The sequence below is a fragment of the Staurois parvus genome, unplaced genomic scaffold (genome assembly GCF_062004578.1).
Source record: "Staurois parvus isolate SC_StPar_1 unplaced genomic scaffold, SC_StPar_1.0 ptg000179l, whole genome shotgun sequence".
In the NCBI taxonomy this organism is placed as follows: domain Eukaryota; kingdom Metazoa; phylum Chordata; class Amphibia; order Anura; family Ranidae; genus Staurois; species Staurois parvus.
This window is the reverse complement of record NW_028317975.1, coordinates 5439832-5467235: the sequence shown is the minus strand read 5'-3', so window position 1 is coordinate 5467235 and position 27404 is coordinate 5439832. Positions and strand designations below refer to the sequence as shown.

The 27404-nt window shown below is 44.9% G+C and overlaps 1 protein-coding gene across 1 annotated transcript in view; it reads left to right on the top strand.

Moving 5' to 3' along the window:
• Positions 1-27404, top strand: part of LOC149462256 (contactin-associated protein-like 5) — a 577382-nt gene that overhangs the window by 411108 nt on the left and 138870 nt on the right. The window contains exon 14 of the mRNA XM_089677193.1: positions 16701-16851. Coding sequence (XP_089533319.1) covers positions 16701-16851 — 151 coding nt within the window. The remainder of the gene's footprint in view (positions 1-16700; positions 16852-27404) is intronic.

Here is a 27404-nt window from a genome sequence, read left to right as displayed (position 1 = left end):
TGCTTCGGGGGCGGTGAGCGGCCCGTTCCTCCGGTAGGGTAAGACCGGCACTCGGTGACGGGATCATGAAATAATATTCTGATTCCTCCAGACAGCTGCTCAGGTTTCATTGGATGCAACAATGGCCCTGGGACGGCGGTTTAATTCCACGGAGGGCAGAAGAGCGGAGTCATGAGGAATGACCGGCGGAGAGGCTTGTCTGGGCAGAATGCATGCCGACAGCCGACGTAATAGAGGCCGTGCGCAATCACACCCTCGTCTCTTCCAATCTGTCTCCAGACACGCATGTTGGAGCCGTGCATGGTGTACGAGGGCCGTTCACAAGACAGATTGTCCTGACAGTTCAGAATTAGACTTGTCCGACACGACACCTTCCACACGGAACCGGCACATGCCACACGGAAGAAAAATAGATTTGAAATACTACAATAAATAAATATATATATATACATATATATACATACTGTATATACATATATAATTTATATAAATGATTAGCACTTCCGCCTGGCAGTACTCGGGTCGTTGGTTCGAATCCCAGCCACGGCACCTCCTGCCTGGAGTTTGCATGTTCTCCCTGTGCCTGCGTGGGTTTCCTCCGGGTACTCCAGTTTCCTCCCACACTCCAAAGACATGCTGGTAGGTTAATTGGCTCCTGTCTAAATTGGCCCTAGTATGTGTATGTATGAATGTGAGTTAGGGACCTTAGATTGTACGCCCCTTGAGGGTTAGGGACTGATGTGAATGTACAATATATATGTAAAGCGCGGAGTACATTGACGGCGCTATATAAGTACCTGAAATAAATAAATATATATACAGTCATGGCCGAAATTGTTGGCACCCTTGATATTTCTCCAGGAAATCATGTATTTCTCACGAAACGTATTGCATTAACACATGTTTTGCTATACACATGTTTATTCCCTTTGTGTGTATTGGGACAAAACAAAAAAAGGGAGGAAAGAAAGCAAATTCGACATAATGTCACACAAACCTCCAAAAATGGGCTGGACAAAAGTATTGGCACCCTTTCACAACTGCGGATAAATAAGAATGTTACAAGCATGTGATGCTCCTGTAAACTCACCTGGGGCAAGTAACAGGTGTGGGCAATATAGAAATCACACCTGAAAGCAGATAAAAAGGAGAGACGTTCACTTAACCTTTGCATTGTGTGTCTGTCTGTGCCACACTAAGCATGGACAACAGAAAGAGGAGACGAGAACTGTCTGAGGACCTGAGAACCAAAATTGTGGCAAAATATCAACAATCTCAAGGTTACAAGTCCATCTCCAGAGAACTAGATTTGCCTTTGTCCACAGTGCGCAACATTATCAAGAAGTTTGCAACCCATGGCACTGTAGCTAATCTCCCTGGTCGTGGACGGATGAGGAAAATTGATGAAAGATTGCAACGCAGAATAGTCCGGATGGTGGATAAGCAGCCCCAAACATGTTCCAAAGACATTCAAGCTGTCCTGCAGGCTCAGGGAGCATCAGTGTCAGCGCGAACTATCCGTCGACATTTAAATGAAATGAAACGCTATGGCAGGAGACCCAGGAGGACCCCACTGCTGACACAGAGACATAAAAAAGCAAGACTACAGTTTGCCAAAATGTACTTGAGTAAGCCAAAAGCCTTCTGGGAAAACGTCTTGTGGACAGATGAGACCAAGATAGAGCTTTTCGGTAAAGCACATCATTCTACTGTTTACCGAAAACGGAATGAGGCCTACAAAGAACAAAACACAGTACCTACGGTAAAATATGGTGGAGGTTCAATGATGTTTTGGGGTTGTTTTGCTGCCTCTGGCACTGGGTGCCTTGACTGTGTGCAAGGCATCATGAAATCTGAGGATTACCAAAGGATTTTGGGTCGCACTGTAGGGCCCAGTGTCAGAAAGCTGGGTTTGTGTCCAAGATCCTGGGTCTTCCAGCAGGACAATGACCCCAAACATACGTCAAAAAGCACTCAGAAATGGATGGCAAAGAAGCGCTGGAGAGTTCTGAAGTGGCCAGCAATGAGCCCAGATCTAAATCCCATTGAACACCTGTGGAGAGATCTTAAAATTGCTGTTGGGAAAAGGTGTCCTTCCAATAAGAGAGACCTGGAGCTGTTTGCAAAGGAAGAGTGGTCCAAAATTCCGGGTGAGAGGTGTCAGAAGCTTATTGATGGTTATAGGAAGCGACTGATTTCAGTTATGTTTTCCAAAGGGTGTGCAACCAAATATTAAGTTAAGGGTGCCAATACTTTTGTCCAGCCCATTTTTGGGGTTTTGTGTGACATTATGTCATATTTGCTTTTCTGCCTCTGTTTTATATTTGTTCCAATACATACAAAGGGAATAAACATGTGTATAGCAAAACATGTGTTAATGCAATACCTTTTTTGTGTGAAATACTTGATTTTCAGGAAAAATATCAAGGGTGCCAACAATTTCGGCCATGACTGTATCTGTAGGGGGAGTTCTGTCCTCCTCTTTGCTGCCAACTGCCGAAATGGGTACTAGGGGCAGAGACAAGCCTCTGCAGCTGCACAGAGAAGCACAGGAGTTGGCAGCAGAGAGGAGGACAGAACTCCTCTTACAGATCCTGTGCCTCTGTGCAGCCTCAGCATACCTTGTATTGCCTCTCTGTGCAGCCTCAGCGTACCTTGTACTGCCTCTCTGTGCAGCCTCAGCATACCTTGTATCGCCTCTCTGTGCAGCCTCAGCATACCTTGTTTTGCCTCTCTGTGCAGCCTCAGCATACCTTGTATTGCCTCTCTGTGCAGCCTCAGCGTACCTTGTACTGCCTCTCTGTGCAGCCTCAGCATACCTTGTATTGCCTCTCTGTGCAGCCTCAGCATACCTTGTATTGCCTCTCTGTGCAGCCTCAGCGTACCTTGTATCGCCTCTCTGTGCAGCCTCAGCATACCTTGTTTTGCCTCTCTGTGCAGCCTCAGCATACCTTGTATCGCCTCTCTGTGCAGCCTCAGCGTACCTTGTTTTGCCTCTCTGTGCAGCCTCAGCGTACCTTGTATTGCCTCTCTGTGCAGCCTCAGCGTACCTTGTATCGCCTCTCTGTGCAGCCTCAGCATACCTTGTATTGCCTCTCTGTGCAGCCTCAGTGTACCTTGTATTGCCTCTCTGTGCAGCCTCAGTGTACCTTGTATCGCCTCTCTGTGCAGCCCCAGCATACCTTGTATCGCCTCTCTGTGCAGCCTCAGCATACCTTGTATTGCCTCTCTGTGCAGCCTCAGCATACCTTGTATTGCCTCTCTGTGCAGCCTCAGCATACCTTGTATCGCCTCTCTGTGCAGCCTCAGCATACCTTGTATTGCCTCTCTGTGCAGCCTCAGCATACCTTGTATCGCCTCTCTGTGCAGCCTCAGCGTACCTTGTACTGCCTCTCTGTGCAGCCCCAGCATACCTTGTATTGCCTCTCTGTGCAGCCTCAGCGTACCTTGTATCGCCTCTCTGTGCAGCCTCAGCATACCTTGTACTGCCTCTCTGTGCAGCCTCAGCATACCTTGTATTGCCTCTCTGTGCAGCCTCAGCATACCTTGTATTGCCTCTCTGTGCAGCTGCATCAGGCCTTGTATTTGACACATAGAGTTAACTGTAAATAATGGGCCACTCTGTGTGTAAAACAATTGTTTTTGCGCGTAGCCACCCCCGAGGTGTGCATTTACATTTTGTTTGTTTGGGGGGGGGGCAAAAATGTATTTGGTGGATATATATACAGTATATATATATATAGACAGTGTGTATATATATATATATATATACATATAGACAGTAATTATATATATATATATATATATATATATATGATTTGTCAAAATATATATATTGATTATATATTATATAATTATGTTATTTCAATACAATATATCATTATATATAATTATGTAAGTATAAAAGTATAATTATATTTTTTTGTTTGTTTCTCAGTCTCCTAATTGTAAAGTCGGTGTAAATCCTCACTGTCCGGGTTGTATATAAACTGATATGTTAACATTTGTATAAAAGCTGTATTTTATCAGAAAGATAGTTGCCCTTTAAATCATTTTATATCAATGTATCAATAGTGAGCAGCATCCTCGGAGTCCTGTAATAAAAGCTCAGGCGCCATTCTCTGTAATTAGATGTCTCAGCGCAGTCGCTGGGAGTCGCCATTTTCCGGCGCGCAGTAATAATGTTAATTTTAGGAAGGATTTTGATGGCATGCTTTGAAAGAACAAGTCTGAACCTCCCGCTGTTTCCTTTTAATCAGCTCCAGTATTATAGTGACTAGACCAGGGAAAGCAATCCATCTCCACATTTAACGAATAGAAAAAAAAAGAAAAAAGTGACTTGCTATTTGGTATTCCTGAGGATTTTACAATGCGAATGATTATCCCGGCTTGGGCTCAGCAAGAGGCCGAATTACTGAGAGAATGTCGAGTCTCTGGGAGGGATATGTGCGGGTTTAGAAAACAGTTTTTTGCTGTATCACCTCCTTTCAGTCTTGCACAGGTGGACTGGCTCCTCCCCTTCAGTCTTGCACATGTGTACTGGCTCCTCCCCTTCAGTCTTGCACATGTGTACCGTCTCCTCCCCTTCAGTCTTGCACAGGTGTACTGGCTCCTCCCCTTCAGTCTTGCACAGGTGTACCAGCTCCTCCCCTTCATTCTTGCACATGTGTACTGGCTCCTCCCCTTCAGTCTTGCACATGTGTACCGGCTCCTCCCCTTCAGTCTTGCACAGGTGTACCAGCTCCTCCCCTTCTGTCTTGCACAGGTGTACCGACTCCTCTCCTTCAGTCTTGCACAGGTGTACTGGCTCCTCCCCTTCAGTCTTGAACAGGTGTACCGGCTCCTCCCCTTCAGTCTTGCACAGGTGTACCGGCTCCTCCCCTTCAGTCTTGCACATGTGTACAGGCTCCTCCCCTTCAGTCTTGCACAGGTGTACCGGCTCCTCCCCTTCAGTCTTGCACAGGTGTACCAGATCCTCCCCTTCAGTCTTGCACAGGTGTAGCGGCTCCTCCCCTTTAGTCTTGCACAGGTGTACCGGCCCTCCCCTTCAGTCTTGCACAGGTGTACCGGCCCTCCCCTTCAGTCTTGCACAGGTGTACCGGTTCCTCCCCTTCAGTCTTGCATAGGTGTAGCGGCTCCTCCCCTTCAGTTTTGCACAGCATATACTGTGAAGTGGTCAGGAGTATGTAACATACAGCACAGCATATACAGTGTATGCTCAGGAGTATGTAATGTACAACACATCATATATGGTGTTGTGGTAAAGAATATGCAATGTACAACACACCATGTACACTGTAGTGGTCAGGCGTGTGTAACATACAGCACAGCATATACAGTGTATGCTCAGGAGTATATAATGTACAACACAGCATGTACTGTGAAGTGGTCAGAAGTATGTAAGGTACAGTACAACAAAGTGTATAGAGTGCAGAAGTCAGTAGTATGTGATGAGCAACAAAGCATATAAATGACAGCCGTCAGATGAGTATTTTCTACAGATCAGTGGTCAGAAGTATTTAACATGCAGCACAATTTATAGAGTTTACAAATCAGTAGTATGTAATCTACAAATCAGCATATATAGTGCAGTGGTCAAAGTATGTAATATACAACACGGTATATAAATTGGAGAGGTCGGGAGTATGCAGCATTCAATATAGAATTTTGTTTCCACGGATTTAAAGTATGTAACATACAAGACAATCTATAGGGCGCAGGGGTCAGGAATATGTGAGGTACTGTACATCACAGCTTATAGAATGCTGCGATCAGGAGTATGTAATATATAGTACAGTGCACAAAGCATAGCAGTCTGGAGAATGTAACCTACAACACAGAATTTTGGGTACAAGGATATGAAGTATGCAACATACAACATAGTAGGGTGCAGGGGTCAGGATTATGTGTGCTACAGCACAGCTTATAGAATGCTGCGATCAGGAGTATGTAAGATATAGTACAGTGCACAAAGCATAGCAGTCTGGAGAATGAAACCTACAACAGAGAATTTTGGGTACAAGGATATGAAGTATGCAACATACAACATAGTCTGTAGGGCGCAGAGGTCAGGAATATATGTGCTACAGCGCGGCTTATAGAATGCTGCGGTGATGAGTATGTAACATACAGTACAGTGCGCAAAGCGTAGCAAGTCTGGAGCATGTAACCTTCAACATAGAATTTCGGGTAGAAGGATTCAGAGTATGCCACATACAATGTAGTATTTAGGGTGCAGAGGTCAGGAATATGTGAGGTACATCACAGCTTATAGAATGCTGTGATCAGGAGTATGTAAGATATAGTACAGTGCACAAAGCATAGCAGTCTGGAGAGTGTAACCTACAACACAGAATTTTGGGTACAAGGATATGAAGTATGCGACATACAACATAGTCAGTAGGGTGCAAGGGTCAGGAATATGTGTGCTACAATGCAGCTTATAGAATGCTGCGGTCATGAGTATGTAACATACAGTACAGTGCGCAAAGCATAGCAGTCTGGAGCATGTAACCTTCAACATAGAATTTTGGGTAGAAGGATTCGGAGTATGCCACATACAATGTAGTATTTAGGGAGCAGGGGTCAGGAATATGTGAGGTACATCACAGCTTATAGAATGTAACCTACAACACAGAATTTTGGGTACAAGGATATGAAGTATGCAACATACAACATAGTAGTGTGCAAGGGTCAGGATTATGTGTGCTACAACGCAGCTTATAGAATGCTGCGGTCATGAGTATGTAACATACAGTACAGTGCACAAAGCATAGCAAGTCTGGAGAGTGTAACCAACAACACAGAATTTTGGGTACAAGGATATGAAGTATGCAACATACAACATAGTAGGGTGCAGGGGTCAGGAATATGTGTGCTACAACACAGCTTATAGAATGCTGCGGTCATGAGTATGTAACATACAGTACAGTGCGCAAAGCATAGCAAGTCTGGAGCATGTAACCTTCAACATAGAATTTCGGGTAGAAGGATTCGGAGTATGCCACATACAACGTAGTATTTAGGGCGCAGGGGTCAGGAATATGTGAGGTACTGTACATCACATCACAGCTTATAGAATGCTGTGATCAGGAGTATGTAAGATATAGTACAGTGCACAAAGCATAGCAGTCTGGAGAGTGTAACCTACAACACAGAATTTTGGGTACAAGGATATGAAGTATGCGACATACAATATAGTCAGTAGGGTGCAGGGGTCAGGAATATGTGTGCTACAGCGCAGCATATAGAATGCTGCGGTGATGAGTATGTAACATACATTACAGTGCGCAAAGCATAGCAGTCTGGAGCATGTAACCTTCAACATAGAATTTCGGGTAGAAGGATTCGGAGTATGCCACATACAACGTAGTATTTAGGACGCAGGGGTCAGGAATATGTGAGGTACATCACAGTTTATAGAATTCTGTAGTCAGGTTGGTTAGCTTAGATGATTTATTTCTTTTTTTTACACAATTTTATACAATTTTATACAGCCCTCCACTATAAGGAAAAGACGAGTCAAGACATTGCTGCGCTCCGCTTAGACATCTGTATCAGTCGGCTGGTGAATTTAGTTGACAGATCTGCTCGGGACAAAGGTTTAATGTTTGTTTTATAAGGATGAATATTTTGCAGATATAAAAATGGAGATTTATAAACTCCGAGGCTCCGGCAGGAACAATATAAAGCGGTATTGTTTATATGGTTTCTGCGGAGAGGAGACTCAGCAATTTTGCAGAATATATTACCTGGGCATGGGAGGGCAGGACTGGAATGCTGTGCTACTGTTCAAGATTTAGCTACTGAATCTCAATTCTGGACACCTGAAGGCCTCTGACTCACAAAAATGACATTTTAGCTCTTTAGTGTCCAGCATCGGGTCTTGTGGGCCACGCTAGGCTGGGGCCCGGACAAGGGATGGTCAGAAGGGGTGGCTGCTCTGGGCACTGTGGTATCATGTGAGGTGGGAGGGGGCACTATGAGGAGATTGGGGGGGATTAGTACTTGGAGGGGGAATTTGGGGGTGGCAGGGGGTAAAGGTTGGCATTGGAAGGGGGGATTTAGGGGGTTTGTGCTAGAAGAGGTGATATGGTAGAGGAGGGATGGGATTCAGAGAAAATTGTGCTAGTGGGGATGATTGGGGATAATTGTGCTAAGACATTGGGGGGGCTTGTGCTGGGGGGAATGTGTACTTGGAGAGGATATTTGAGGTGTAGAGGATTTTTGCTAGGAGGGGGGGTTGTACTAGGGATTTGGGGAGAGAGAGAGAGGATTTGAGCTGGGAGGGGGTTCTGGGGGCAAAGATTTGTGCTGGGAGGGGGATTTTAGCGGGGGGGGGGGGCGTATTTGTCTAGCAAGAAGAGGGAATTTATACTTTGGGGTAAACATGAAGATGAGTGCTCAGTTTTTTTTGGGGGGGGGTTGTACTGGGGAATTTGGGGAGAGAGAGAGAGGATTTGAGCGGGGTTCTGGGGGCAAAGATTCGTGCTGGGAGGGGGATTTTAGCGGGGGGGGGCGTATTTGTCTAGCAAGAAGAGGGAATTTATGCTTTGGGGTAAGCATGAAAATAAGTGCTCAATTTTTTTGGGGGGGTTGTACTGGGGAATTTGGGGAGAGAGAGAGGATTTGAGCTGGGAGGGGGGTTCTGGGGGCAAAGATTTGTGCTGGGAGGGGGATTTTAGCAGGGGGGGCATATTTGTCTAGCAAGAAGAGGGAATTTATGCTTGGGGGTAAGCATGAAGATAGGTGCTCAATTTTTTTTTTTGGGGGGGGGGTGTACTGGGGAATTTGGGGAGAGAGAGAGAGGATTTGAGCTGGGAGCGGGGTTCTGGGGGCAAAGATTTCTGCTGGGAGGGGGATTTTAGCAGGGGGCGTATTTGTCTACCAAGAAGAGGGAATTTATGCTTGGGGGTGAGCATGATGATAAGTGCTCGATTATTATTTTTTTTTTTTGGGGGGGGGGGGATTTTTGCTGACACACAATGCTAATACATCTTGGAGGGCTCAGTTTGGATTATCCCTCCTTGTCCCAGCACTGGGTGGGGCGTTTCCCCATGTGTCCACTGTGATTTGATATGGTAGAGGAGGGATGGGGGGTTTGCTGACACATAATGCTCATACATCTTGGAGGGCTTAGTTTGGATTATCTGTCCTTGTCCCGGCACTGGGTGGGCCGCCTCCCCATGTGGCCACTGTGCTTTGTCACATGACTTTACAGATTGCAAGAACAGGCAAGCATGGGGATGTATGACAGTTCCCTGCATGGTGCAGCTCTTCATTGGAGGATGATCTCATAATAATCCATGTTTAAAGTGATTCTGTGTCCACTAAGTCCACTGCTAAGTCTAGTTACCTAGGACCAGGGGTGGACTGACTATTTGGGCACTCGGACACTGCCCGAGGGCCCGGGGTCAGTAGGGGGCCCCATGAGATGCCCCTGGTACCTTTCATAGACTTTTTTGGTTGTGGTTTGAGTGTGGGTGAGGACACAGGGGCCCCATGATCCCCTATTTCCCGGGGACCCCATGAGTTGTCAGTCCACCCCTGCCAAGGACATGTTTCTTTGGTTTCCTCCTTGTTGTGCTGGATCAACAAGTGCACTTTACTACTATGTATGAGTTCCTGGAGCTATGCAGGAGCAACTACATATCAGTAAAGTACATGACCTCTACAAATCCCAGAAGCAGATCAATTCAGAACAGATGGAAGTTCTCCATTGCTCCTACTTGGCTTTGTCATATGAGATGTAGCTGTGAGGTATTTCTGGGAGAAGGTCTTTACACTTGGGGATGGATGTCACTCTTTTTCTAAGGTCTGCTAAAAACTTTATTTGGTTGGGGGAAGGCTATCATGTGTGCTGTTTCCTTGACTTCTTAACAATTGAACTTGAGGTGGGGGCTTTTAGTAGGAGGAAGGGGGACTATTATGTGTGCCATATCATTCCTCTCCTCAAGATACCCAAGGATGCTCCAGGTCTTCTAGGGTGTTCTAGGGATACATTCCCTGAGTTTTCGCCTTAGTGGTCCAGATCAATGAATGCACTTGTTATGTGAGTGTCCCTGCCGAGTCACTGAGGCTATATGCAGGAGAACCTACACAGCACTAAAGTACCTGACCTGTACAAACCCCAGAAGCAGATCAGTTCAGAACAGAGGGAAGTTCTCACAATCTCCTCCTTGGCTTTGACATGTGATATGACATAGAAAATTGACATAGAAAAGTGACGGCAAAAAAGACCGAATGGTCTAGGAGGACTTCTTCTCACTTTGTTTTTGAGGTCTGCAAAGGACTTTACTTGGGGGCTGAGATTCACTTGGGGGAAGGGGTTGGGAGGAGACTATCAGATGCACTGTATCATTGCTCTCCTCAGGGTGCCCAAGAATGCTTCAGGTCTTTGGGATGTCCCAGATATTTAACAATCCCAGCATTGTCTATTACGGCCACCAAATATTTCAGAAATGGTGGGCAAGTGGTGAATTTTCTTTTTACACTCTTGGCGATCTACGGTGGACTACAGCTTTGCTGACAACACTGTCTTGATGCCGGCATGATCTGTAAGTCCTGTTGGCGTGATGGCAGATGGGATTTGTAGTCTTCCCAGGTGAACATTTTCATGAATGTTTCATGCCACACCATATAGATATATAAATAGGACCCAAACCTTGAAATCCCCGGGAGCAAGACAAGTTTAGAGTACTCTTGGTCCACCTGGCCAAAACCAAGCGGACCTCATTCTTCAAGGGATCTGCCAAGGCAAGGTCAACCCAAATGTTAGATTGGGGGGTTTTCTGAAGGGAGACCCCATGGGAGAACCGGACCAAAAAGGCCACATGCCCTTCCCCACAGACTTTCAGGACAGGGCTGAGAACAGACACCCTACTAGTCCGCAAAAGCAAAGTCTACAGTGCGTGTGCAAAAAGTACGATAAAAAGTGCTTCAGTGCCGAAGTGCCTTTCAGCTCATATGAAAATTCCTCAGGTATTAGCCAAAAGACCAATTCAAAAGGCAGGTGGAAAAAAAAAGTCCTGCAGGAAGAAGTACCCGCATATTCAGGTAAGTGGGGTGGTGGGTTTTGCTCTCCTCAGGGTACCCAAGCATGCTTCAGGTCTTTTAGGGCATCCCAGGTCTTTACCAATTCCAGCATTGTCTATTACTGCCACCAAATATTTAAAAAATAATGGGCAGGTGATGAGTTCTCTTTTTACACTCTTGATGATCTATGGTGAAGATCGCTGTCTTGCTGCCGGCATGGTCAGTGAGTCCTGTTGGTATGATGGCAGATGAGACTTGTAGTCTTCGCCATTTAAACATTTTCACAAATCTTTCAGGCCACACCATATAGATATATAGACAGGACCCAAACCCTGAAACCCCCGGATGGCAGGATAGGGTTAGGGTACTCTGGGTCCACCTGGCCAAAAGTAGGCAGACCTCATTCTTCAGGGGATCTGCCAAGGTAAGGTCAATCCAAATGTGAGGTTGTGGGTTCTCCTGAAGGGAGACCCCATGGGCTTTGGAGAACCTAACCAAAAAGGCCACATGCCCTACCCCACAGACCTTCAGGACAGGCCTGAGAACCTACACCCTACAAGTCCGCGAAAGCAAAGTGTACAGTGTGTGTGCAAAATATATACAATACATTAAAAAGTGCTTCAGTGCCAAAGTACCTTTCAGCTCATATAAAAATTCCTCAGGGATTAGCCAAAAGGCCCAATCCAAAAGGCAGGTGGAAAAAAAAGTAGAGTCCTGCAGGAAGAAGCACCCGCTTTTTCAGGTAAGTGGGGTGGGGGGTTTGTATCATTGCTCTCCTCAGGGTGCCCAAGCATGCTTCAGGTCTTTTAGGGCATCCCCGGTCATTATCAATCCCAGCACTGATCTCATATGATGGCAGAAAGGACTTGTAGTCTTCGCCATGGAGACATTTTCATGAATGATTCACGCCACACCATACAGATATATGGACAGGACCCAAACCCTGAAATCCAAAGGTGCCAAGATAAGGTTAGAGTACTCTTGGTCCATCTGGCCAAAACCAGGCAGACTTCATTCTTCAGGGGACCTGCCAAGGCATGGTCAATCCAAATGTTAGGTTGTGGGTTCTCCTGAAGGGAGAACCCATGGGTTTTGGAGAACCTGACCAAAAAGGCCACATGCCCTACCCCACAGACTTTCAGGACAGGCCTGAGAACCTACATCCTACGGGTCCGCGAAAGCAAAGTGTGCAGTGTGTGCGCAAAATACATAGAATAAGTAAAAAAGTGCTTCAGTGCCAAAGTGCCTTTCAGCTCATATAAAAATTCCTCAGGTATTAGCCAAAAGGCCCAATCCAAAAGGCAGGTGGAAAAAAAAGTAGAGTCCTGCAGGAAGAAGCACCCACTTTTTCACGTAAGTGGAGTGGGGCGTTTGTATCATTGCTCTCCTCAGAGTGTCCAAGCATGCTTCAGGTCTTTTAGGGCATCCCCGGTCATTATCAATCCCAGCATTGATCTCCTATGATGGCAGATGGAACTTGTAGTTCCTCTCCATGTAAACATTGTCATGAATGTTTCACGCCACACCATATAGATATATGGACAGGACCCAAACCCTGAAATCCGAAGGTGCCAAGATAAGGTTAGAGTACTCTTGGCCCACCTAGCCAAAACCAGGCAGACCTCATTCTTCAGGGGACCTGCCAAGGCAAGGTCAACCCAAATGTTAGATTGTGTGTTCTCCTGAAGAGAGACCTCATGGGCCAAAAAGGCCACATGCCCTACCTCAGGCCACCTCATCCCTTCATCCTTAGGATTGCCTCCTAAACCCGAACACTGGCTGATTAAGGTGGTGATCAGTGCCTTACCTGCAATAAATTAGCCTCAAAACCTGTGTAAATATTATGTGTTCGGTTTTACAGGGATGAGGTGGCAACCCTAGTTAGGACCCCCATGGGCCTTGGAAAACCTGACCAAAAATAGTCACATGCCCTACCCTTTCAGGGCTCATGTACACTGCAGCTGATAAACTCACGTTTAGGAGCTGTTCAGCGTTTTTTTCAGCAGCCCCTGAACTCTCCCTAATGTTCTCCTAGGTGTCTGTGTACACATCGTCGTTTGCAGGTATTTGAGTTTACAATAGTTTTTTTGAATGCAGAAAACTTGCGTTCAGCAGTTGATTTTATCAGCGTTTCAAACGCAAAACGCTTGTAAACGCGACTAAACGCAGCAAATTTCATTTATAAGCGTGTGCGTCTAAAACTTTTTGTTAACTCTTCCAGTTCCCGATGCTGTCCAGAGCCTTTTTTCATCATGAAAAATGCATGCAAAGCATTTTCAAGGTACTCAGATGGACAAAACACTGAACACAGGATGTTCCTACCAAGCTTGTCACACATTGTAATGACCAATTCACACCTCAGACCTCTCCCACCCTTGGAAACAAAAGATATGTTAATGACCAATTCACACCTCAGACCTCTCTCACCCTTGGAAACAAAAGATATGTTAATGACCATTCACACCTCAGACCTCTCCCACCCTTAGAAACAAAAGATATGTTAATGACCATTCATACCTCAGACCTCTCCCACCCTTAGAAACAAAAGATATGTTAATGACCTCAGACCTCTCCCACCCTTGGAAACAAAAGATATGTTAATGATCAATTCATACCTCAGTCCTCTCCCACCCTTAGAAACAAAAGATATGTTAATGACCATTCATACCTCAGACCTCTCCCACCCTTGGAAACAAAAGATATGTTAATGACCAATTCATACCTCAGACCTCTCCCACCCTTAGAAACAAAAGATATGTTAATGACCATTCATACCTCAGACCTCTCCCACCCTTGGAAACAAAAGATATGTTAATGACCAATTCATACCTCAGACCTCTCCCACCCTTGGAAACAAAAGATATGTTAATGTCCAATTCACACCTCAGACCTCTGCCACCCTTGGAAACAAAAGATATGTTAATGACCATTCACACCTCAGACCTCTCCCACCCTTAGAAACAAAAGATATGTTAATGACCATTCATACCTCAGACCTCTCCCACCCTTAGAAACAAAAGATATGTTAATGACCATTCATACCTCAGACCTCTCCCACCCTTGGAAACAAAAGATATGTTAATGTCCAATTCACACCTCAGACCTCTGCCACCCTTGCAAACAAAAGATATGTTAATGACCATTCATACCTCAGACCTCTCCCACCCTTGGAAACAAAGATATGTTAATGACCATTCATACCTCAGACCCCTCCCACCCTTGGAAACAAAAGATATGTTAATGAGCATTCACACCTCAGACCTCTTCCACCCTTGGAAACAAAAGATATGTTAATGACCATTCACACCTCAGACCTCTCCCACCCTTGGAAACAAAAGATATATTAAAGACCATTCAAACCCCAAATTCCTAATGAAGACCCCCTGCCAGGTGGCCTTGATGACTCCCTCCACCAGACCCCTTTCCCACCCTTGGAAACAAAAGAAATGTTAATGAGCAACTCACACCTGAGCTAATATCAACACATACTGCTGTCTCTGCTTCTACTCTCTGTATTTCTCTGAAACAGTCTGAAATAGTTAATAATTTACCACTTTTCGGTGCATTCTGGGCATTTGGGAGGTTCTCCTGTGCTTATCTTTAAAAAACGCTTCTACACGCAAATGCACATAAACGTGGTATGCAAACGCAGCTAAACAGAAATTTTTTGTAACCTACATTTTCCAGCAGTCAGTTTCCATCGTTCAGAAGTGTCCCATGTACATGGAGCCTCAGGACAGGCCTGAGAACCTTTGTGGGTTTGTGGGTGGGGTTTGTTTCAAGGGAGGTATGGGTATACCTTGGAGCACTGCATGAAAGGTGGACTTTACCTTTAAGACGGTTGGAAGGAAAGTGAAACGTCGAATGTGTGCTTTTGCTGAGTTCTGGGGATCTAATTTAAGGTAAATGAAAGGCTGGAACTCAGGTTGTGGTTTGTTTTTTCATGTTAATTAGTCAACGAATTAATTAGTCTTGATTGTGTTCTCTGGAAGTGCTGCTTCAGAAGCCCGACTTCACAGGGAGCTCAGCCTGCAGTGCACTATGGGAAACCGGCTCTTAAGCCCCATTGGAAGGAATTATAATTTGTGCTAAAAAATAAAAGTTATGAATAATTCTCAGCCGGGTCTCTGTAAAGAAGAACATCAGCCACCCACAATGTACAATCGTAGGGCGGGATTCTGGATCGTCCAATCCCCGCCTTCAGCTGAGATCCTATCAGCAAATGACTAGGAACTGATCACATGACTGGCCACCATTGGACAGCGAGTTAGTAGTCTGCCCACCAAACGCAAGGATTTCAAGGATTCTGTTCCAATATATTCATTTTTTGAAGTGGGCATGACAGTATGGGTTGGGGGGGGGTATTCACACTTCCTCATTCTCCCCTCCCCCAGTGATCAGACTGTACATTGTAACTTTGTAGAAGGTGGATGAAACATTTCCTCAGTCCCCCCTCCCCCCCAGTGATCAGACTGTAGATTGTAACTTTGTAGAAGGAGGATGAGGCATTTCCTCAGTCTCCCCTCCCCCAGTGATCACACTGTACATTGTACCTTTGTAAAAGGAGGAGGAGTCATTCCCTCAGTCTCCCCTCCCCCAGTGATCAGACTGTACACTGTAACTTTGTAGAAGGAGGAGGAGGCATTTCCTCAGTCTCCCCTCCCCCAGTGATCACACTGTACATTGTACCTTTGTAAAAGGAGGAGGAGTCATTCCCTCAGTCTCCCCTGCCCCAGTGATCACACTGTACATTGTACCTTTGTAAAAGGAGGAGGAGTCATTCCCTCAGTCTCCCCTCCCCCAGTGATCAGACTGTACATCGTAACTTTGTAGAAGGTGGATGAAACATTTACTCAGTCTCCCCTCCCCCTGTGATCAGACTGTACACTGTAACTTTGTAGAAGGAGGAGGCGGCAAATGCAAATGCCTTGTGACTTGTAATGGGCCACAGAGGACCCCGGAACTGTCTGGTTATGAAGTCATTACTGTGGGTAGCAATAGCACTTGGGAAATAAACTGAATGTAGATAGTTTCAGGACGGCCTTTCCAAACCTTTCCCCTGTAATGCAAAAGTATTGGTTGGCCGGCCTTTCCACACACATGACCTTTAATGCCCTCCCAGTCTTAGTCCGTAGGGTTCAATACTGAGTTGGCCCCGCCCTTTGCAGCTATAACTCCCATTGATCAGACTGTACATTGTAACTTTGTAGAAGGAGAAGGAAACAAACACAAAAAAACATTCTGGACTGGAAGCGGTTAAAACAAGCTTTTAGCTGCAGTCATGAGTTTGGGATCCATTGTTACAGCCGGCAATCTGCTGTTCTGTAAAAGTGATCCCGCCTCCTTTAGTGAGAAAGTCCCTCCCCCCCCCCCCCATCCTTTTCTAGCTGCCTGCATTGGTTCCCGTGCTCTCCTGTTCTTCCGTGTGCCCAGTACCTTAGTAAATGCCTGTACAGCAGAGCTCAGGCTCGGAGTGGAAGAAGCAGCACAAGGAGCCAATGATTAAGCAGCAGTGCCCATGTGCATACAAGAGGCATGCCAATAGGAGGAGAGTGCAAAGTGACAGAGACTTCCAATTCAACAAATGAGAAATGGGAGTCTTTGTGTATTCTTGTATCTGTCAGATTTTTGTCCGATATTTTACCATCAGTCTATGTTGTTTGCAGGTGGAAACCCGTACACGTGGTGGATTGGAAGAGGTAACGAGAGACACACCTACTGGGGCGGGTCCTTGCCTGGGCAGTGCGCCTGCGGGATGGAGGAGAGCTGCATCGACATGAGATATTACTGCAACTGTGACGCCGACAGACACGACTGGTAAGACAAAGATCACGGTCCAGTAAATTTGGACCTTGAGCTAAACGTGAGCAAATAGAAATGCCATGTGACTTGTAATGGGCCACAGAGGGCCACAGAGGGCCCCGGAACAGTCTGGTTATGAAGTCATTACTGTGGGTAGCAATAACACTTGGGAAACAAACTGAATGTAGATAGTTTCAGGACGGCCTTTCCAAACCTTTCCCCTGTAATGCAAAAGTATTGGTTGGCCGGCCTTTCCACGCACATGACCTTTAATGGCCCCCCATTCTTAGTCCGTAGGGTTCAATATTGAGTTGGCCCCGCCCTTTCCACACACATGACCTTTAATGACCCCCCAGTCTTAGTCCGTAGGGTTCAATATTGAGTTGGCCCCGCCCTTTGCAGCTATAACAGCTTCAACTCTTCTGGGAAGGCCGTCCACAAGGTTTAGGAGGGTGTCTATGGGAAGGTTGGACCATTCTTCCAGAAGCACATTTGTCAGGTCAGGCACTGATGTCGAGGGAGGAGGCCTGGCTCGCAGTCTCCGCTCTAATTCATCCCAAAGGTGTTCTATGGGGTTGAGGTCAGGACTCTGTGCAGGACAGTCATGTTCCTCCACCCCAAACTGGCTCCTCCATGTCTTTATGGACCTTGCTTTGTGCACTGGTGGGCAGTCATGTTGGAACAGGACGGGGCCATCCCCAAACTCTTCCCACAAAGTTGGGAGCATGAAAATGTCCAAAATGTCTTGGTATGCTCATGCCGTAAGAGTTCCCTTCACTGGAACTAGGGGGCCAAGCCCAACCCCTGATAAACAACCCCCCACCATAATCCCCCCTCCACCAAACTTTACACTTGGCACAATGCAGTCAGGCAAGTACCGTTCTCCTGGCAACCACCAAACTCAGACATGTCCATGGGTTTGCCAGACAGAGAAATGTGATTGGTCACACCACTACTCTAGAGTCCAGTGGCGGTGTGCTTTACACCACAGCATCCGACACTTTGCATTGCACTTGGTGATGTAAGGCTTGGATGCAGCTGCTCGGCCATGGAAACCCATTCCATGGAGCTCTCTACACACTGTTGTTGTGCTAATCTGAAGGCCACACTAAGTTTGGAGATCTTTATCTATTGACTCTGCAGACAGTTGGCGACTTCTGCGCACTGTGCGCTTCAGCATGCGCTGACCCCGCTCTGTCATGTGACGTGACCTACCACTTGGTGGCTGAGTGGCTGTTGTTCCCAGTTGCTTCCACTTTGTTATAATCCCACTAACAGTTGAGCGTGGAATATTTAGTAGCCAGGAAATGTCCCGGATGGACTTATTGCCCAGGTGGCCACCTATCACGGGACCACGCTTGGAGTCACTGAGCTCCTGAGAGCGACCCATTCTTTCACCAATGTTTGTAGAAGCAGTCTGCATGCCTAGGGGCTTGATTGTATACACCTGTGGCCATGGAGGGGATTGGAACACCTGAATCACATGATATGGAGGGGATTGGAACACCTGAATCACATGATATGGAGGGGATTGGAACACCTGAATCCAGTGATTTGGAGGGCGGGGACAATACTTTTGGCAGTTTAGTGTATCAAAGCTCTCTGTCTCCATTAATGATTAAGAACTGGTAGGACCACCTCCTGGTCATGTGACCAGTGTGACAGCCAATCACAATGGTCATGTGATCATGCAGCAAAGTAATACCGGCAATCAGGGGTGTCATCCATGAAGATAAATCCTTTATTGACTCCATAGTGAGAAACTACACAGATGGCTAACACATTTCGTCTAGAAAGCCTTACTCCTGTGTAATGTGGTCACGTGATTGGCTGTTCCTTCCAAAGACCTTGGGGTGCCAGGGATGGATGGGAAGGAGTTAACATGGAGACCTTTTAGGTATGAGGTACACTAATGTGAACAGTAAGTTGATCTAAGAATTAAAAAAATAATAAATGTTACATGCTTAGCATATTCGACTTCCATATTTGGCAAAATTATTTTTAGTGATACCAAAAATAATAATAATGACTGGAAAAGAAAGGCAGACAATGAGCCTTGAAGCGTTCCCTTACAATGGTGGTCAGCAGTGATGGGCTGCATGTTCGAGTCAAATATGGGCCGTTCTTGTGTTCATTGAACACACGAATGGTACAGGCGTTCGGCAGGCTCTTCACCCCACAATGCACTGCACCCTGACAGTGCACTGTGATTGTCCAAACCGTTGGTCAGGTGCAATGCTTTGTCCAATTGCAGGGTATGATGATGTCACAAGGGGCGGGAGGGAGATCCCACCCCTTGTGACGTCATCACCCTATTTAACTACTTCCTGTCCGGACACTTTCACCCCCTTCCAGTCCGGACACTTTCACCCCCTTCCAGTCCGGACACTTTCCCCCCCTTCCAGCCCGGACACTTTCATCTCCTTCCAGTCCGGACACTTTCCCCCCCTTCCAGTCCGGACACTTTCACCCCCTTCCAGTCCGGACACTTTCACCCCCTTCCAGTCCGGACACTTTCACCCCCTTCCAGTCCGGACACTTTCCCCCCCTTCCAGCCCGGATACTTTCATCTCCTTCCAGTCCGGACACTTTCATCTCCTTCCAGTCCGGACACTTTCACCCCCTTCCAGTCCGGACACTTTCCCCCCCTTCCAGTCCGGACACTTTCCCCCCCTTCCAGTCCGGACACTTTCCCCCCCTTCCAGCCCGGACACTTTCCCCCCCTTCCAGTCCGGACACTTTCCCCCCCTTCCAGCCCGGACACTTTCCCCCCCTTCCAGCCCGGACACTTTCACCCCCTTCCTGTCCAGGGCAATTTTCAGCTTTCAGCGCTATCACACTTTGACAATTGCGCGGTCATGCAACACTGTACCCATAGGAATTTTGTAGCATTTTTTTGAGAAAGATAAAGCTTTATTTTGGGGGTATTTATTCACTGCTGGGATTTTTATTTTTTTTTGCTATATAAATGAAAATGTCCAAAAATTTTGAAAAAAGTGTTTTTCTTATAAAATTTTGCAAATAAATAATATTTCATCATAAAGCTTGGCCAAAATTTATTCTGTTATCTTTTTAGTAAAAAAAAAAAATACGCCAAATTAGTTATAAGCAAAAATTATAATTTTTAAACTTTTTTTTACATTTTATTTTATTTTTTTAAATTATTATTTATGTTTTTTTTTACATACTGTCACCTTAGCAGTACAGTGTCACCATGGTGACACTGTACTACTTGTGGGGGGTGATGAATATTTTTTTTTTTTTACAGTGAATGCTTTTACACCCATATAGGATGTAAAAGCAATAATTTTTCTGTCTGCATTCTTGCAGCCATTGAGAAATACTGTGAGAGCTGTGATTGGTCACAGCTTGTCACATGGTACGAGGCTGCTGTGAATGGCCTTGTACCATGTGACCTCTGTGATCATTCACAGATTTCACACGTAGTAAGCAATGATGTCACAAGTGACATCTTGCTTACTACTTTGCATGTGATCACTGATTCGCCAATCAGTGATCACATGATCGGGACCTCGTACAGAGGTCCCGTCCGACGATCGGTGTTTCACTGTGTCCGGTTCGCGGTGCTGCGCACTCCCAGGGAGCGCGTACAACTAGAAATAGCAGGTGCCGTTTATGAACGGCAACCCGCCCCTGGAGTGCCACCATTCTACCGGATTTTTTTTTCTTTTTTTGGGTCGGCGGTGACGGCTTTCATGGTGATTGACGTTGAATCCACTTTGGGGGACATTTTTTTATTTTTAATAAAGGACTTGTCAGAGGCTGTCTAAATGTAATTTGTTACACTAAACTTTTTTTTTTTTTTTTTGTGAATGGATAGTGGTACCATGTACCCCATACTCATTCACATGGGGGGGCGGGATCTGGGGGCTTCCTCTTGGTAAAGGGGGATTCCAGATTCCGATAAGACCCCACAACCACTGGTCAGGGTTGTGGGGAAGAGGCCCTTTTCCCCATCATCATGGAGCAGGGGTGGACTGACAACTCATGGGGCCCCCGGGCAATAGGGGATCATGGGGCCCCTGTGTCCTTGCCCAAACTCAAAAAAGCCTATAAAAAAGGTACCAGGGGCATCTCATGGGGCCCCCTACTGACCCCGGGCCCTCGGGAAGTGCCCGAGTTTCCAAATGGCCAGTCCGCCCCTGTCATGGAGACAAGGTGCTTCGGGGGGAGCCCTCCCTGCCCCACAGTACCCCCCCATGGTGAGGGCATGTGGCCAGGTATGGTTGAAGGGGTATATATATATATATATAATATATTGCATGTTTAAATGTGTTTTAATTACAAAATATATGAAAATATGTTAAAATGACTTTTTTTATATGTTAAAAACAATCTGAAGAATATATTTAAAAAGAATGAAATGTATTGAATACGGCCAAAATTGTAGCATTTCAGATATATGGCAATATATTTTGGAAGTTATATTTTTAAAATATATTTCAAATATCTTTTTCTTCCATGCGGGTGATCGCTTTATCTTTGTATAATGGAACAAAAAAGCGAATAACCTCGATAATGGAATATTAATTGATTGTGACCTGTAGCTTGGAATTAAATCGATGGCGTGCCGTCAATATTTCTAAGTGATTAATACCAGGAGGTTGAGGTGTGCGGGGAATATTGGCAGCAGAGACACAATAGGGAGGCACTATTGCATGCAGTAATACATTTGTATCTGTCATCCCTGCGACTTATGGAGTGAAGGTCTGCCGTGCCCGTGCGAATCATTAGACGATCTATATCTACTCTCCCAAGAAAAGCAAGGAGCTAATTGTAATTGATTGTAATACCTTTAATGGATAATCATATCACACTCTCCCGCCTCGTGGTTATTATCCTAAAGAAGAAGCCTTTGAAGATGATTTACTCCACGTTGGGCTTTGTTAGGTATTGCAATCGGTTTCTTGCTGCCTGGAATTTGCATGTTCTATCTGTGCCTGTGTTGGTTTTTTCCAGTTAAACCGGTTTCCTCCCACACTGCCGGCAGGTTAATTAGCCCTAATATATATATATGTATGAATGTGACTTAGGCTGGCCAGACACTATTCAATTTTCTGCTCAGTTCCACTTATTAGTGCCCGTCAGTGCCGCCTATCAGTGCAGCCTCATCTGTGCCCAACAGTGCCACCTCATCCGTGCCCATCAGTGCATCCTCATCAGTTCCCATCAGTGCAGCCTATATGTGCCCATCAGTGCAGCCTCATCCGTGCCCATCAGTGCATCCTATATGTGCCCATCAGTGCAGCCTCATCAGTGCCCATCAGTGCAGCCTATATGTGCCCATCAGTGCAGCCTCATCCGTGCCCATCAGTGCATCCTATATGTGCCCGTCAGTGCATTCTCATCAGTACCCATGAGTGCAGCCTCATCAGTGCCCATCAGTGCAGCCTATATGTGCCCATCAGTGCATCCTCATCAGTGCAGACTATGCGCGCCCATCAGTGCATCCTCATCAGTGCCCATCAGTGCAACCTCATCAGTGCTCATCAGTGCAGCTTATATGTGCCCATCAGTGCATACTCATCAGTACCCATCAGTGCAGTCTCATCAGTGCCCATCAGTGCAGCCTATATATGCCCATCAGTGCATCCTCATCAGTGCAGCCTATACACGCCAATCATTGCATCCTCATCAGTGCCCAGTGCAGCCTCATCAGTGCCCATCAGTGCAGCCTCATCAGTGCCCATCAATGCAGCCTATCTGTGCCCATCAGTGCATCCCCATCAGTACCCATCAGTGCATCCTCATCAGTACCCATCAGTGTCCATCAATGCAGCCTCATCAGTGCCCATCAGTGCAGCCTATATATGCCCATCAGTGTATCCTCATCAGTGCCCATCAGTGCAGCCTATATATGCCCATCAGTGTATCCTCATCAGTGCCCATCAGTGCAGCCTATATATGCCCATCAGTGCAGCCTCATCAGTGCCCATCAGTGCAGCCTCATCAGTGCCCATCAGTGCAGCCTCATCAGTGCCCATCAGTGCAGCCTCATCAGTGCCCATCAGTGCAGCCTATATATGCCCATCAGTGTATCCTCATCAGTGCCCATCAGTGCAGCCTATATATGCCCATCAGTGCAGCCTCATCAGTGCCCATCAGTGCAGCCTCATCAGTGCCCATCAGTGCAGCCTCATCAGTGCCCATCAGTGCAGCCTCATCAGTGCCCATCAGTGCATCCCCATCAGTACCCATCAGTGCATCCTCATCAGTACCCATCAGTGCCCATCAATGCATCCTCATCAGTGCGCATCAGTGCAGCCTATCTGTGCCCATCAGTGAAGAATAACAGTTACTTACTTGCAGAAATTAAGAAAAAAATGTATTTCAAAATGTGTGGTCTTTTTTTCTGTTTGTTTAGTGCTGAAAGCTGAAGATTGGCCTGGGCAGGAAGGGGGTGAAAGTGCCTGGTAGACGAGGGGTTAAAGGAGAACTCAGCACAAACTAGAAAATGAGATCTATGGTATCTGATGGAGGCTGACACCAGCATTGGCAAAGCAGTCCTTGCTGTTCATAGTCCCCCCTGTAGCAGCGGTGTTACCTGTTGATCAGTCCATCTGCTGCTTCTCCACGTCAGGTAATAGGGCGGCATTGCTCTTCGATCTGCAGCATTAACACCCTGTGGGCAGGGAAGTCTTAGCTGGGAAAAGTAGAAATAAAGGAAAGTGAAAGTCAAAAGTGGGCAGCACAGCGGCTAAATGGTTAGCACTTCCGCCTGGCAGTACTCGGGTCATTGGCTCAAATCCCAACCACAGCACAACCTGCCTGGTGTCTGCATGTTCTCCCTGTGCCTGCGTGAGTTTCCTCCGGGTACTTCCTCTCACACTCCAAAGACTGGTAGGTAAAATTGGATCCTGTCTAAATGAAAAATATTTTTAAGGATACATTTCAAATATACTAAATGTCTTTAAAAATACAAATCTACATTTTTGGAATGCATTTACAAATATATGTTAAAATGACTTTTTTGTATGTTAAAAAAAATCTGAAGAATATATTTTAAAAAATATTTTTCACGTACTATTTTGTAATATATAAAAATGCATTTCAACATGCATATATATATGGAGCTCATATTCCCCCCTTATGTATTATACATGGAGATCATATCCCCCCCTTATGTATTATACATGGAGATCATATCCCCCCTTATGTATTATACATGGAGATCATATCCCCCCTTATGTATTATACATGATGATCATATCCCCCCTTATGTATTATACATGGTGATCATATCCCTCCTTATGTATTATACATGGAGATCATATCCCCCCTTATGTATTATACATGGAGATCATATCCCCCCTTATGTATTATACATGGAGATCATATCCCCCCTTATGTATTATACATGGAGATCATATCCCCCCTTATGTATTATACATGGAGATCATATCCCCCCTTATGTATTATACATGGAGATCATATCCCCCCCTTATGTATTATACATGGAGATCATATCCCCCTTATGTATTATACATGGAGATCATATCCCCCCTTATGTATTATACATGGAGATCATATCCCCCTTATGTATTATACATGGAGATCATATCCCCCTCATGTATTATACATGGAGATCATATCCCCCCATTATGTATTATACATGGAGATCATATCCCCCCTTATGTATTATACATGGAGATCATATCCCCCCTTATGTATTATACATGGAGATCATATCCCCCCTTATGTATTATACATGGAGATCATATCCCCCCTTATGTATTATACATGGAGATCATATCCCCCCCTTATGTATTATACATGGAGATCATATCCCCCCTTATGTATTATACATGGAGATCATATCCCCCCTTATGTATTATACATGGAGATCATATCCCCCTTATGTATTATACATGGAGATCATATCCCCCCTTATGTATTATACATGGAGATCATATCCCCCTTATGTATTATACATGGAGATCCTATCCCCCCCTTATGTATTATACATGGAGATCATATCCCCCCTTATGTATTATACATGGAGATCATATCCCCCTTATGTATTATACATGGAGATCCTATCCCCCCCTTATGTATTATACATGGTGATCATTTCCCCCCTTATGTATTATACATGGAGATCATATCCCCCCCTTATGTATTATACATGGAGATCATATCCCCCCTTATGTATTATACATGGAGATCATATCCCCCTTATGTATTATACATGGAGATCCTATCCCCCCCTTATGTATTATACATGGAGATCATATCCCCCCTTATGTATTATACATGGAGATCCTATCCCCCCCTTATGTATTATACATGGTGATCATTTCCCCCCCTATGTATTATACATGGAGATCATATCCCCCCCTTATGTATTATACATGGAGATCATATCCCCCCTTATGGATTATACATGGAGATCATATCCCCCCTTATGGATTATACATGGAGATCATATCCCCCCTTATGTATTATACATGGAGATCATATCCCCCCTTATGTATTATACATGGAGATCATATCCCCCCTTATGTATTATACATGGAGATCATATCCCTCCTTATGTATTATACATGGTGATCATATCCCCCCTTATGTATTATACATGGAGATAATATCCCTCCTTATGTATTACGATGTATAAATACATCAGTGGAGATCATGAGGTCATCACAGAGGACAAGGGGGACCTCTTTACATCTGGAGGAAAAGAAATGTAATCTCCAAACACGGAAAGGTTTCTTCACAGTAAGGGCTGTGAGAATGTGGAATAGACTCCCTCCAGAGTTGGTTGTGGCCAGCTCAGTGGATTGCTGTAGGAAAGTCCTGGATTCTTTCTTGGATACACAGAATATAACTGGATATAACATTTACAGGGAAAGTTGATCCAGGGAATATCCGATTGCCTCTCGGGGGGATCAGGAAGGAATTTTTTCCCCTGCAGGAGCAAATTGGATCGTGCTTTGCTGGGATTTTTTGCCTTCCTCTGGATCAACTGTGGGTGTAGGATTATAACTTTTTTTTTTTTAATGGTTGAACTGGATGGACTTTTGTCTTTTTTCAGCCAGAATAACTATGGAACTATATGAAACTATGTAACTATGACCATCTTTCTTCACATTTATAGAATACCCCATAATACCTAGACAAGAGGTTATCACTGTATACAGGATTTATTGTTTAGATAGCCGAGAATAGAAGTTAGAAATCACTTCTTCTCTGCAACCGCTCCGAGACCAAAATTCTTATATTTTAGTTTTTTTTCCCCTCAGTAATTGAGCTTTGCACTTGTTCCATTTGACCTCCAGATACAAAATGACTTCTGGATTGTGTGTCACGCTGCGCTGCGATAGATATCGCCCACCCACTGACTGTGTGACTTTCCCACCATCTGAGATGTGCGGGAGGTCTCCATGGCATTCCCTTATAGAAGAGAAAAAAAACCATCATCCACACCAAGAGCTAAAAGAGAGGAAATTGTACTTCTCTTCTGATGACATCGCCCCGGGAGGCCAGGGGACAGCCCCCGGCCCTGCGAGCTTCTAAGGGGAATTATGAGTGTTCATGAGAAAGCTGCACATAGGAACCCGCCAACTGTACGCTCATTATGGGCCACAGCAAATGTTCTGTTCCTGCCGGCTCTGCTGCTTCAGCAATAACATTTTATCACAGAGAATTATTATTTTTCTTGAGGACAGACAAGCATTTTTAATGACAATATTGTTTGCAGAAATAAATAATCTTTTTACATTCTTTTATTATTATTTTAATATATATATATATATATATTAAAAAAAGAAAACAAAAATATATGTTTATTTAATATATATACTGTATGTGTGTGTATATATGTATATATATTTGTAGAATTAAATAAATAATCTTTTACATTATTGTATTATTGTTTTAATATAAATTATACATATATATATATATGTATAATTTATATTAAAACAATAATACAATAATGTAAAAGATTATTTATTTAATTCTACAAACTATATATATATATATATATATATATATATATATATATATATATATATATTTATTTATTTATTTATTAATATTAAATATTAATAATATTTAATTTATTTACTCATTCTATTCTATTTTTTTTGCAATCCATGAGGGAAAATGCATACTGTATAGTTAAAAAAAAAAATCAAAAAGTGCCTCATTGTTGGTGTTAGTGGGAGGGGGGAATAGTGTCCCAATGTTAGTGTCATTGGAAGGAATGGTAACCCATTCTTGTTAGTGGGAGAAATAGTGCTTGATTGTTGGTGTCGGTGGGTGGAATAGTGCCCCATCATTGGTGTCAGTAGGAGGAATAGTGTCCCATCATTGGTGTCAGTGGAAGGAATAGTGTCCCATCATTGGTGTCAGTGGGAGGAATAGTGTCCCATCATTGGTGTCAGTGGGAGGAATAGTGTCCCATCATTGGTGTCAGTGGGAGGAATAGTGCCTCATCATTGGTGTCAGTGGGAGGAATAGTGCCTCATCGTTGGTGTCAGTGGGAGGAATAGTGCCCCATCATTGGTGTCAGTGGGAGGAATAGTGCCCCATCATTGGTGTCA